Source organism: Aptenodytes forsteri, unplaced genomic scaffold (genome assembly GCF_000699145.1).
Source record: "Aptenodytes forsteri isolate BGI_AS27 unplaced genomic scaffold, ASM69914v1 Scaffold72, whole genome shotgun sequence".
Classification (NCBI taxonomy): domain Eukaryota; kingdom Metazoa; phylum Chordata; class Aves; order Sphenisciformes; family Spheniscidae; genus Aptenodytes; species Aptenodytes forsteri.
Window position 1 is genome coordinate 917,223 of NW_008796193.1, and position 14,212 is coordinate 931,434.

A 14,212-nucleotide genomic window follows, 5' to 3' on the forward strand; every position below is an offset into this window, starting at 1 on the left:
ATGGGAGCGGGCGGGGGGCAGCTCTCCCTCCCTGGCCGGGGACCCCTTGGGCTGACCCGAGCCTGCAAGGCAGCTCCTGTGCCAGGGGCTCCGCGCTGTCAGAAAGGGCCATGTCCCCTTTACCCCAAAGGAAAAAATCTGGGTTGTAGCCTTGGTACAGCTTGTATAGTACATCAGACTTCCAGAGAGCTCTGTTTTGGAAGTGCCTGCCTTTGACTAGTCTTTTCGCAAACCAAGAGGTAATTTTAGATTTTTATAAATGCTTGTGGCTATACTTTTGTATTAGATGTGTCTAAACCCACAGGGGTATCAGATGTGCTACTGCAGAACACTGAAACGCGTAACAACTGTCAAACGAATTACTGCCTGCCTGGGACATAAAACAGCATATCCGCTATTAAATGTTGCAAAAATTTATCACTGAAAATTCATTTACACATGATCTTTTGTTCCTTTAGCTGGGAGCAAGAACATCTATTTTCTTCTGCTAACACAACAGACACGAGTCGAGGCTGTGACAGACAGGCCACCGGGGATGCGGGTGAGGGCTGCTGCGTGTGCTGGAGGTCTTCCCCTCCCAGCCTGCAAACGCCACGACCATGTTACGTGTGTCTGAAAGAAGGAAGACATGAGCCAGCACGTGGCCATTTCTCTCCGGTGAGTGGTACAGGCAGCGCAGGCAGCTCCTGCTCCTGCTCCAGTGGCATTTCCCGGGGAATTTGCCCAGGGGCGGCTCGTTACTGGACAGCCTCGTCCAAGACCTCTCGTTAAGCACAGAGTCTCAGTGACTTTAAATACTTCTAGGCGTGATTCTGCTTTATGAAGCCAAAACCTCTCCAAGAGGATAGACACAGACAGAGATCTCCTGCATGACGATGGGCAAGTTGCTTAGCACTGCGGTTTCTTACTCGTAAAGAACAAATTTTGGTCCACCCAAAGCTCAGGGGGGTGTGGTTAGGGCTGATGCTCTCCAGATTACATCAGCTTTGGAACAGGGTGGGGGGTGTTATAGAAATACAACAGGGAGAGTGAGAAAAGGGTAGGCAGTGCCCTTGGATGGAGCCAGCCAACGTTGCTCCCTGGCACGGGCTCCTGGAGGCGCGTGGTGCAAGGCTCTACCAGCTGTGCATGACACTGTGCGTGGCCTTCCCTGCTTGCATTGCTCCAAAATGAATAGGGCTTCCCAGGTGCCAACCTCCATCCTGCTGGGAAGCAGCAGAAGTGTCACCATCAGCATGAAACGATTCACCTGGAATGAAGCCGGTGCCTGGAATAACACCTCGCTCGGAGGCGTCTCCTCCAGCAGCGACGTGACTCACGCCACCTCTTCCTGGGCGGTCAGACTGAACAGGGCTGGGCTGCTGCCGAAAACTGGGGGGGGATGTGGGGAAAAAGAGAAAATCCATCTTTTACTTCTACCTGTTAGTTATACCTGAGCTGGAAGGGGAATTGATTTTGCAAGATTTGGTTTTATACACTAAAACCAGCACCGCAGCAGTGTACAAAAAAAGGCTTTACAAGGAGTGGGGCTGGTGCCCGTGGAGTCGCTCTCTGCCAGCAGGTCGAGATCGGTCACCGGAGGCTCGGGCGGGTGTGAATCAGCAACTGAGCAAGGACACCCATCCAAGGAGGGCATAAAGACCAGTGGAAAGCTCTGGTACGTGAATATCTCGTAGAGGGCATGCACAACAATTGCTCTAACAAATTCATGCATTGCAAGATGGACAAATGCAAACTCATCATGTGTGACTGCTCCTTTTGATTTTCCTAAGCACCTGTTTCTCCGAGGCAGTGAATACAATAAAAATTTGAGCCAAGTTTAAGTGTAAGTTTATTTCTAATAGAACCGTTGAGTGTTAATGCTTCCGTAAAAGAGTTTTACCATGTTTATTAAAAATACCTCATGCTGGCAGATCACACCCAATAATAAAAGCATGTGCGAAGAACTGGATAAAAAGACGTTTGTGTCAAAACTGAAAAACTGGATAAAAAGACGTTTGTGTCAAAACAGCTCAAGTCTGTGCTGTATATCAGTGTGGAGTACCTGCGGGAAGCTGGAAGCTGCTCCTCAACACGAGACCTCCCCGTGGGTGCTCACAGCGAGTGCTGCTGAGCACTGCACGGGAGCTGCACAGGACCCTGCCACAGCCCATGGGTGCAACACCGGGAGGGCTCCGGCTAGTGCAGGAGAGCTGGTATTTGCTCATGACCCCCGTGAGCATGTGTGTGGGGACCAGCTAACTCCCTCGCAGCATCCCACATGCAAAATGCACTGGGAAATGTTGGCGTTCGGTGCAGGGGCAGCTCCTGCCGTGCTGCAGCCAGTGCAAAGAGATTCCCAAGCACTCCTGGAGACAGCCTTCAGTCTGCCTGGAGGACCATGCACTGGGGTCGAGCCAACCTGCCAAGAAGCAAGTTTGCTGACCTATTTAATGTGCTTTCATGCGTGTGTGTTTTAAGCACACCCACGGTGGCCCTGCTGCTCCCTCGGTTGCTATCTCCGCCGGCCTGTCCCCGCTGATGCTGGCTGGGAGCTGCGCTTTCGCACAGCTCTGGAGGATCCCTGCAAGATAAACACCTAACCAGTGAATTGAAACGTGGACAAAGATTAAGGGCAATTAAGGGTGTCCCACTGCAAATCGTCCAAATGGGAAACCTCTTAAAAGAGGTTGGAATGGTGGCAGGAGAAATGAGATTTTGGAGGTGCCGTTGGGTCCTGCCCTTGCAGGCAGCAGAGGCGGCAGCTGGCGAGGGGCTGGGCTTGTAAGGAAAAATGTGTCTCCTTAAGCCAGTGTTTTGGGTGATAAAAGAGTAAGAAAACACAAACCAGGGGGGGGGGGGGGGATAATACAAGACCCCTGGCTCTTGCCCTCTTGCAGCCCCGCGGAAGGAAGCGCGTCCCTTACCCTCTCCAAGTCCTGCGAATGGAAATACAAGACCTGGCTCTTGCCCTCTTGCAGCCCCGCGGAAGGAAGCGCGTCCCTTACCCTCTCCAAGTCCTGCGAATGGAAATGGGTCTCACCCCAGCCCTCAGACCTGAGCTCAAGTCCCTCCAGAGGGATTTTTCCCTGTTCCGGTTCCCTTTCTAGTTACCCAGGGAGGCTCTCTGTTGCATGCTGTCATGCCATGCAGGTTTCTGGCTGTTTTCTTAGTCTGAATTTATGTAGGACCCACAGAAGGCAACAGGAACCTTTCCAGGGCCTCCAGATCCCTATTGCAGAGAGCATATCCGCATATGGAGCTATGTAAATACTAAGGGAGAAGAGTTTATACAGATATATATTTATATATATAAACACAGATAGCTTCTTTTTTTTTCAGGAATGACGCTCAAGCCCCAGATTCCCAGCCAAACCGATGCTTCCACAGGACCTCATTCTGCATTAACCCCGTCTCAGGGCTAGAGAAACCAGGGATTGTGCAGGACAGAAATCAGAGAACAACCTGAGAGCGGAGAGGAGAGGGTGAAATAAAAAAAAAAACCACAAAAAACCAGAGGAAAAGTGTGTGTTTCAGGCAAGGTAAAACTCTGAGAAAACCGGTGATTTTCGGACAATGCAGCCTATTAGATAAACGGACGTTCCCTGGCAGATGTGGGACAGGGTGGGCACGGGCACTGTGCTGCCGTGGGGACCTTCCTGCCCCGGCTTTGCAGGGCCACAGAAGGAAGCACAGCCAGAGGAGGCGGCCAAATGTAGCCGGGTTTAACCTCAGCATCTGCCTCGACTTTTCACGAGGGCCACCCAGGATTGTAAACGAAGCCCACGCACCGCCAAGAAAACAGCCGTGACCAAATTCTCTAAAAACTAACGGGCTGAAGAAACATGCCTTCGGTCCGCATTGCCTCTGTCTGCAAAGAAACCGTGTAAGTTCTGCCAGCAAAGCCCTGGAGCTGCAGGACGTGGCCGGGGGGGATGCATTGCCCGTCCCGTTCGTCTCTAGTGCCCAGGTTCTCCGCACCACGATGCATCCCCGCTGCCCCCCGCCCAGGACTGCAACCCCCTTCTCACGGCACACCGCACACAATTCCCCTTACATTTCCCATACCAAGGTGGGTTGAGCTGCACCTAAAGCAAACCGCTCTAAAGGAGACACAAACAATTAACTGTTTGATTGGAGAGAGAGGTTTAACCCCCCCGCTCTCCCACAGGGCGGGCAGGGAGGGAACAGCTTGCATTGCCATCCACAAAAGTAAACCACAACAAATCAGAGTAAAATGGAAATAGCGCAGAGCTACTGCCACCCACCCCACCCCCCTTCCTAACTTCCAGCAAAAAGTGTCACTTTTCAATCTGGTTTCTGTCCACCGCTCCCTCGCCTTTCAGACGGTAACATCGGCGTGGCGGCTGCATCTGCTCCCCCTCCACTCCCGTGCTCGCGCTCTCTTCTCTTGAATAAAAGGCAGAATCACAATTTGCAGCTACCTCTGGTTTTACAGGTAACGCAGGTGCCCGGAAAAGCGAACAGCAAGCAGCGCAGAGAGCTGTGTTACCAGGCACACAAACTCTCTTCACAGGACAGCACTTTCTCGGCGGAGCACGGCTGTTTTCAGGCAGCCAGCTTCCCTGTGCCACGTGCCAGGATCTGTATCGACATTCCACTATAAAATTCTCCGCAACGCGCCCCCCCCCCAACATCCCAGTCAAATGGCCTGATTTCCTCCCCACTTTGGATGATGTGACCTGTGAAGACAGCCACTTACTTGTAGCAGCGTAGAAAAGCGATGGCAGAATGATCAGGAGCAGCCTCATGTCGGTAGCCGCTGGCAGGGCAGTCCCCGTCCCCAAAAGGCTTAGAAACGGTCTGGGCTGCTGGGTGGCAGAGGGAGGAGGGAAGGGCAATGTGGAGATGCTGCGCGTCCTCTCCTGCTAATGTACACGAAGGCACCGATGTCTCCCGGGAGCGCACACACCAGGGATGCTACAGGTTGTCACTGGTCCCTGGGAAGCCAGGCGCCGTGCCTCCATCGCCGTCCCGGGAAAGGCGCCGGTGCAGGAGCAGTTGGGCACATCTGCAGCACCTCGCAGCCTGCGTGGGACTCCGCACGTAAAACGCAGCGAGGGGATGTGTGTGGTGAGGGAAGAAGAAGAGAAGGAAATGAATCCAGTCCTTCGCCAGGAGGGTGCAGCCCTTTGCCCACGCTCCCCACCTCGGGGGCAGTGTGGTGCACCCTGGGGTGCACGCCCCAGGGGAGCCCAGGGCCAGCCTGGGGAGGAGAAGGAGGAGGAGAAAGAGGAGGAGAAGAAGGAGGAGGAGGAGGAAGGATGCTTCCTCCCCGAGAAGGCCCTCTGCTGGACTTTTAGTCAGTACCTGCACCCGCCCGTGTCCGGTGGCCAGATGGACACGACCCAGCGGTGGCACCCACAGGGATCTCCGTCCCATCCCTGCACTACGTGCCCCGGTCAGCCATCCCAGCGCAGGGACACAGCCCCAACAGGGACAAGGCAGACACCACCCCTGAGCCTTCATCCGAGCACGCATCTGGGTACTCAGACTTTGTGGGCTGGGGTCCAGGCGGGCTGCAGGTAGGGGCAGGGGCCTCCCTCTCTCCCCACTGGTGCTGTGGTCCCCCTGTCCCCATCCCCACGCTGCCTGGGACTCCCTCCCTGTCCCTTTGCCTCACCCGCCCCTCCCAGACCCCACCGTGCACACCCTGGAGCACTCCGGGGATGAGCAGAGAGGAGGAGAAGAGGGGTGTTGTGCAGCCCACCCTGGGCACACGTCCTCCCGCTGCGCGGGCTGTCCCCAGCAGCCTGGCTGTGCCCATCGGTGACTGCGAAGCGGCCAGGGACGAGTGGTGGCACAGCCGCCCCTTTTGCAGGCTGCCGGACGCGGGGGCAGCCCTTCCTCAGCTCCTCGTGCTTCATGGAAACCCCACAGACCGATGCTTCCTCCCCGAGAGGGCCCTCTGCTGGACTTTTAGTCAGTACCTGCACCCGCCCGTGTCCGGTGGCCAGATGGACACGACCCAGCGGTGGCATCCACAGGGATCTCCGTCCCATCCCTGCACTACGTGCCCCGGTCAGCCATCCCAGCGCAGGGACACAGCCCCAACAGGGACAAGGCAGACACCACCCCTGAGCCTTCATCCGAGCACGCATCTGGGTACTCAGACTTTGTGGGCTGGGGTCCAGGCGGGCTGCAGGTAGGGGCAGGGGCCTCCCTCTCTCCCCACTGGTGCTGTGGTCCCCCTGTCCCCATCCCCACGCTGCCTGGGACTCCCTCCCTGTCCCTTTGCCTCACCCGCCCCTCCCAGACCCCACCGTGCACACCCTGGAGCACTCCGGGGATGAGCAGAGAGGAGGAGAAGAGGGGTGTTGTGCAGCCCACCCTGGGCACACGTCCTCCCGCTGCGCGGGCTGTCCCCAGCAGCCTGGCTGTGCCCATCGGTGACTGCGAAGCGGCCAGGGACGAGTGGTGGCACAGCCGCCCCTTTTGCAGGCTGCCGGACGCGGGGGCAGCCCTTCCTCAGCTCCTCGTGCTTCATGGAAACCCCACAGACCAGGACGGTGGTAAGCACGGGAGGGGGAGCCTCATCAATGAAGCAGCTTCTCAGGCTCAAATTGGCCCAAGCCCAGAGGAGGGAGAGGAATCAGCGTTTCACAGCTGGGGAGCGGGAGGGAGGAGAGGTGGTCCCAGCCAGAGAGCAAACCCCTACCATGGCTTTGCTGTCCGTGCTTGGCTCCCAGACCATCTGCACAGTGAGTATGGGTCTCCTTGGAGTCTCCTTTCCCCAGCATTTCCAAAGGCTTGTCACAAGTCCAGAAAATCTGTAAAAATTTAACCCCTCCCCTGCTGCTGGAAAGCAAATCTTTACTCAGGTCACAGGACCTACTGTCCCACCTCTCCTCGACCTGAAGACATACGTATGTGGGATTAAATGACATACATATCCCCCCTTTTATTTGCACATTCCCACTAACACATTTAAAGCTTATCAATAAACTTGATGCTTCTAAAACAACCCAACAACTGTTTCTATCCCTATTCCTGGTTGTCATCGGTACCGATGCCCCTTTCCTCCATGTTGAAGGAAACAGGGTCCCAGAAACGCAGCCTTCCCTCCCGCCGCCACCTCCCTCCATCCCCCCCATCCTGTCTTATATACACCCCACACTTCATTGCTCTTCATCCAACTTGCTGTTCTTGCACCGCTCTGGGGCATCTCCACGGCCCGTTCTACGCTCTGGCCCTTGACCAACCTTGTGTGCTCTCAGAGCCTTTCAGCTTTCTTCCCCCACGTTCCTGCAGGCTGTCAGCATCTTTACACCAAGTTTGTATTTCTTAACGTGAGCTTTGTTAATGGGCCAAAAAATTTCCGCCCTTTGGCAGCAATCTTCTTCCAGCTCTCGGGGACATGCCTCCCACCAACTACCCAGATGATGTACGGGCGTTGGACGCTTCCCCGCATGCATTAAATCTCCAGGCTGTGAAGCCCAGCAATACATTATGATACAGAGCCCCAAGGGACTCGGAGAGGACTTGTGCAATTGCGTGGCATAAATTTATATCCCGGGATTTTAAAAGCATAACTGCTCCACAGAGCTCTGCAGTCATCTGCCGGGCAGCCTTCGCTTCGGCACAGCCACGCACAGCGCCTTCCCCGCCAGAGCTGTCTTTGCCATCTCCCTGGATAACGTTACTTCTGAAGCAAACCAGGCCAGCTTTTCCCTTTTACTTTGTTTTCCACTGGGATAATTCCTCGTGCCAAATCCCTTGGTTCTCACTCAGGCCTGACTTCTCCGGTGCTTTCCCCCCCCCCTCCGGTTTAGGTGAGTCTCTGCCTGTGTCTGAAGCCACGAGCTGCACGTCACGGAGCAGCTCCGTTCTCCCATGGGCATTGGGCAGGTTGATGTCATCTGGGTGTGCAACGCCCCACACACCCGGCTCTGCCCTTGGCCAGGCACGGGCAGCGCCTGCCTTCGTCAAGGCAGTCGATCTGGCTGCTGTGGGACTCGATCGTTCGGATGAAATTGTTAGTCTGGGGCCATTACTGGGTTTGTCCATCCATCTAACAACAGTCACAGCCTGCTGCCTTGCTCCCAGCCTGGGAAGCGGGATGCTGAGCTCAGCAGAACAGCCATGGTTCAGTGTTATAATACAGAAATATGCTCAATCAGCTGGAGAAATTGCCTCTGGAGGTGCGGGCTGAGGCAGAGGCGGCAGATGTAAAGCTGATCCATCCTTACCTAAGTCAGCAGCCTCTTCCCACCCATCTTCCCGTCCTCACCCCCCTGATGAAGGGGCAGGCAGTTTCCCCTCCCGTCCAAACATGAGCATACCAGAGCCAGCGGCAGCGTTGTGCCTGAACTGCAAGTGGTTCCAGGCAAAGCTCTGAATCCTCAGAGCTAAACTCAGAGCAGCCTTTGAAACATCCCTGGCTTGTGGGTGTAGTCTCTGGTGCTGCCCAGCATCTCTCTCCCTCTCCTACCGATGCCTCACCAGCCAGGCACAGGCTCCGCTCCTGTCTTTGGAGGAGATGGCGGAGGGACCCTCCGCAGCGGCATCCTGTGCCAACAGCCCTTCTGCACAACTGACTTCAAACGGACCAAAAAACCTGCAGGACTGGGGCAGTGCTGGTGAGACATGAAGGATTAACCAGACCCGGATGACGTCTGCAGCCAGGCAAGATGCTGGAAGCATGCATTTCAGTCCTGATTAAATCTTCTCTGCAGTTCTCCGGGCGAAGCCTGTGCCGCCCACCTGGTGCAGCAGTCGCATCAACAGGCACGATGGTTTCAGCATCCCTGCTGAACAGGCATCATCTGGTTCAAGGACAAGAAAGAAATTAATGCATCTTTACCGCCTGACCCTGGTGGCAGGACGTTTTTGGCAAACGTGTTCATTTACGAATAAGAGAAAACGCTGCAAGCTTGTGCAGTGCTCCCTGTCCCGCCAGCGCTGCATTGACACCCCTTGATGGGCACGGCTCCCCTCGGGCCGGGCTCCCTGCACCCAGCCTGGAGAAGGGCTTGCCACACGTCCCGCAGGGCAATGAGTGGTCCCAGCAGGCAGCAGGACTCCCGAGGGATCAGCCCACTTAAAACCACAGATTATCCTTCTGCAGCTCCCAGTGGGGTGGCACCTCGGCAGGTCTCTGCATTCCTCTTCTGTCCTTGGATCTAACCCTCCAGGCAGAAAGGAGATGGAGAAGAGGGCAAATCAGAGAAAATACAACTTTAACTGGTACTTTGAAAGGTAAAAATGGAACCTGGGCAAAGTTCAATCCCATTATCAACCATATTAACAGCGAAGAAGAGCTAGAGGCAGTGAACTTGAAAACACCTTCCTCCAAAAAATTCATTTATTAGCTGGCAGAAGAGGACAGGGAAGAAGAAGGTCACAGGTTTGAGAGCCTGCCAAGTAACAGGCAAATGGGCAGGAGAATCCTTTCCCTGCTGAACTATAAGAAAACACAGTAATAATTAACCATGCACACATTTGTACACGATCTTCCCCCTGGACACTCCATCTACACACACATCGCCCTGTCCGCTTCTCTAATATGGACCAGTTAACAGCTCCCAGAAACAACTTTGTGTCAGATAAGCGGAAATTAATGACTTCATGTGAAACTGCAAAGGGAGAATTAGAGGCAGCATCCGATACCCCCTGGGAACAGGGGCAGCAGGTAGAGCCCCACTCCTTTCTCTGCAAAGCTGAGAAATTTCTGTGATGAAATACTGCAACCTGCAGTTGACCACTCCTTTCTCTGCAAAGCTGGTCTGTGATGAAATACTGCAACCTGCAGTTGCTCTGATTCACCTGTAAATAATCCCGGCTCCCTCCTGCCCTAAAAAGATGCCGTGCCCTGGACTTTCCTTCCTGCACGTGGCCTGTCCTCCAGCAGGCACGTCTGGATTTGTCTCGCCTGGCTACCACCAGCAGCTGCTGCTGCAGTCCCTGTTCCCCAAACTTGGAGGCTGCACTGCTTTGAAAAAACTGTCATGAAAAAAAAAAAATACCAAGAGGAGTAGAAAGTGGGTTTTGTGGTGATATTTAGATTATTTTTCGTTTTCTTCTTCCTTATAATCTTTGAAAGCACAGATAGGAAATGGGAGCGGAGCAGCAGATCCACGCACAGAGATGCGAAGCTGCCCTTCCCTTCCCTTCCTTGCCAGAGCCGCCTGGAGCAAAGCGGGGCCTTATCCAGCCCAGCAGCCCGGGCTCCGGCAGCAGCCTCACCTTAACCTGCCAAGTCCTCCCCAGGCTGAGCAGCAGCACTTTTGCCCCCATTGCTGCTCCACACAGCTATAGGAAAAATGGACTCAGTCTCTGCTACATCTCTCCTGGTGAGGTCCTCTGCACATCTGGGCAGATGTCCCGCAGGTGTTTGGGCAGCTCGCACCACTTCAGCTCTGTCCCCTTTCCTATCAACAATGGATAATATTCCTGGAGGTGCCAAGGGAGGTGTGCACTTATGCTGAGCAGGGGTGTCCTCCCTGGACAAGCAAGACGACAATTTCTGCCAGTCCTTGCTGGAGTGACTGAAAGCTGCAGCACCGCCGGAGAGCATCCCCTGTAAGCCGGAGCCCGGGGCATCGCTGCCTGCTGCTGCGTGACTGGGAATTACAGCACCTTTCCCATCAGCAGCCCTCTCTGGCTGGGGCCAAGGAGCAATAACGAAGGCTCATTTGAACCTAATTTTTCCATGGCTGTGTAAGAAGCAATTGCTGTCCCTGACTTTGCAGGTGGTGAGACTAAAGTCCAGAGGAGAAAGGCTCAGAGATGACACTACGACAGTGACAGAGCAGGTCTCCATCCCTAGCAAACAGTTCCCAAGCCCACCCAGGTGACAGAGCAGGTCTCCAACCCTAGCAAACAGTTCCCAAGCCCACCCAGGAGCTGAAGCTGGGCTCCTGGAGAGGGCTGGCTTTATCCCAGACCTGCGAGGAATGCCCCAAAGGCTCTCAAGGAGACAGACAGGGCTGCATTTTGGAAAGGAGGGCTCTGCTACGAACAGCAGCGTTGAACTTTGTGCTGCTGCTGAGGCTGCTCTTGCTCCCGCACAGCCCCGGGGTGTGTGTGGGTGTTTCTCTCCAAAGCTGTGATGCTGCAGAGCTGGGTGGCCTGGTCCCGACTCCCACAGCACAGGGGCTGGTGGAGCTAAGCCCAGACCTTGCGATGGCTCACTGTCGGCACCAGGGTTGTGTTTTGCCCTGGGAAGCCACTTTCCACATCAGAAGTGCTTTTCCCTACCACACTACTTCATGGGTAAGGGACAGAAATATCTCATTAGCAAACAACAGAAGGACTATACCAATGCCGCGGCGCTTGCAGAAAAATCAGTCTGGACTGAGTGAAAACGCACCAAGCCACAGCATGAGCCAGAGCTCGCTCACACCGTCCTTACCCCAGCTTTCCCCGCTGCCACAGCGGAGCCATGTCCTGGCATTACTGGGGATGCAACAGGGCCAGCAGGAAGCTGCTGCCCTCCACCTGTGAATCCCCACGGAGTTTCATGTTGTTCTGCACTTCTCCTGTGCATTATCACTTTTTGTCATGCTGGAAAAAGGGATTGCACAAATCTGACCAAAACCTGGAGGTAAGTGAAGTCAGACAGGTCCCTGCTGAAAAGGGAAGGACCTGGGAACTGGAAGAAGTAGGAGACAAAGTCTTTCTCAGGAGCAAGGGCATGTTAGTGCTCTACTGCTTAATGAGATTCATACTCTAGGTTTGGCTGACTCATGGTCTTTAATAAACTCCAACCTTGGTGGCATAAAGAGACTAGTGGGGGTGTCAGCTCCAGCTGGGGAGAAATGCTCTGCCTGCTTGTTCTCCTCTGCAGTCTCAGCTGAGCACTTCTTCCCTCCGCGGTTTGTGTGCTTGCTCCAGATGTGGCTGTGCTTCACTGCTGCTAATTTCATTCTGTGGGCTGCAAAGCCATTTGAGGTTGAAAACCCCCAACACTGATAGAAATTTTAGCTAGTACCACTACAAAACGGGACCAAAGAACATTTGCTTGCTGCACAAAGGCTGCTGTCTACACATGCTCTGTGAAATAGGGTAAATGCTGGCTCATGGTAGTCCAATGTGCCTCTTACCATGCTGTTCTCATTGTAATGCATGCTGACACACCATCCCAGCAGAGGGATCTGTGCACGTGCAGTCACACACCCCTGAGGGGATGCTGCACTGCTCCGTGCAGAGTCTGCCAGTGAGGGTGGCATCCAGGTCGAGGTCTTTGTGCTGAAATTCCAACCCCTTGGTGAAACTGGCCTCCTCTGCCACAGAGATTGCCTCTGCCGTGGGGCAGTCCCCATGAAAGCGTAACGTTACCTTAGCAGGACAGCCACTGAGAGGGAATTGGTAAGTAGAAAACAGAACCATTATAGAAGCTGGACGCCCAAAAGAATTCAGAAAGGGAAACGCTTGGTTGAAACTAAAGAGAAACATTGGCTTTACTTGAATTAGCATTTGCATTGTAAAGCAGCTCTGACGCCTGATCTCCTATGAGCTTTTACCAGCATTACCATCCACCGTGCTCAGGCTGTAAGAGCCGCGGAGGAAGCACATGAACCCACCACCATCGGACCAGCGCTCACAGTTCCCAGAGCTGGTCAGAAACATACTTGCAGGCAACAAAGCTATAAATATTGAAGTGAGATAATTACTCCACTCATTTATGGTTTAAACTCCAAGAGAGGAACAGAACCAGTTTCACCAGAGACCAACTGGGGCAGAGATGGAGCAGCCTGTAACTGCTCTGGGCTGTGCAACAGTTGGGAGGAAGAAGTGGAACAAATTGCTAAAGCTGTCTAAGCTGGCACACTCGGCAGTTTCTTACATATTCTGCAAACCTACGTGCTTCTTACTTCTGCAGATCACTGCAGAATTAAATCACAGGAAAATATTTGGGCCTTTGCTTTCCAGTCATCATACTGAAATCATGTGAAATTGCCAACCTTAAAACAGACAAGAAGTTTGATCACAACACCTCATTCTGATGATGGATTTCAAACATAAATACTGAGCTGTGCTGCTTTTTAGGGTTCATACCCTCCATTCCTTTAAGCATCTTGCGAGATACAGCCTGCTAAGTACCTTGGAGGAGGATGTTTGGGAGCCACTACAGCAGGGAAATCCGTATTTTCAGGCCCAGGAAAAGAATTGGCTCCCTGAAGGCCACCAGGTCTGGACAAGGATTAAGCCGGTTCTGGGCTTTACTGGGGAACCAGCATGACTTTCCTCTTGCTACTGGCTGGTCCTTTAGACACTATTAGGTAGTTTTTACCCCCACGGATCTGGACTCACCTTGCGAAGGCTAAGCATTTCTCTTGCAATTCCTGGGGCTCTGATGCATACTGTTTTAAAGAGCTTCCTTGGACCTCTGTGCCCACGGCTGCTTGGGCAGCCTGAGACTCCTGAACTTTGCATGCATAAGGACAGATCATTACGTGTGAATGTCACAGCAGAGAGGGTCTGAGACCAGGGAGAAAGCAGACAACTGGGCTGCCTTCAGTTGAAAGATTTAAAGTGCCGTGCAAATCCCGCTTGCCCGTCCCATGCGTATCACTCCTGTTTTGCAGCACTGCAAGGAGATGTCAGTGCTTTGGTGGCTCACCATGGGAAGACGCCACCGGAGGAGGGCAGGAAACAGCTTGGTAGGAGCCCCATAACTGTGCGATCAAAGGAGAGCGGCAAGATGCACAAGAGAAGCTAAACAACCCCACATATAAGCTGAATATTGAGGGGACGGGGGAAAAGCAACAGCAATGACTTGGATGATGCCCATTTTTCTCCAGCCATGTTGCAAATACTTCATGCTTCAGCCACGTGGCAGTAGAGAAAGCAACAGCAGGAGGGCTGGGGAAAAGGTGCTCAGAGGACGCTCCAGCTCTCCTTTCAGTGGCAGCTAACGTGTCATTAGTCCCAAGTTTTTTTTAACTAGGAGGGTAAAGTCTTGCAGATCCTGTGCTATTGTTGCAGAAGGCATAAGAGAGGATCACATCCACCCAGTGTCCTCGGCCGGTCCCTAGTCAGCGTGCAGGACTGCTGCAGTCGTAGCTGGGACTGTTTCCGAGGGAGCTCCCGAGGCACATCCATAGTAATGACAGATGTTACCCTGCTCGCAAGTCCAATTCATTTTCATGACACCCTATTTTTGCTGGGGCCCATGATAAATGCAATCCATTCCTTTTTTTAAGACGGGAACACCACCACATCACCTCATAAAGGTAATGTGTGCTGCCGTAACAACTGTCAGATGACG

General features: G+C 53.8%; 1 protein-coding gene across 1 annotated transcript in view; it reads right to left on the bottom strand.

Annotated features, from left to right (window-relative positions):
• Nucleotides 1–4,751, bottom strand: part of LOC103906223 (relaxin receptor 1) — a 22,135-nt gene extending 17,384 nt beyond the window's left edge. The window contains exon 1 of the mRNA XM_019474299.1: nucleotides 4,703–4,751. Within this exon, the coding sequence (XP_019329844.1) occupies nucleotides 4,703–4,751 (49 nt within the window). The remainder of the gene's footprint in view (nucleotides 1–4,702) is intronic.
• Nucleotides 4,752–14,212: the final 9,461 nt, after the last annotated feature.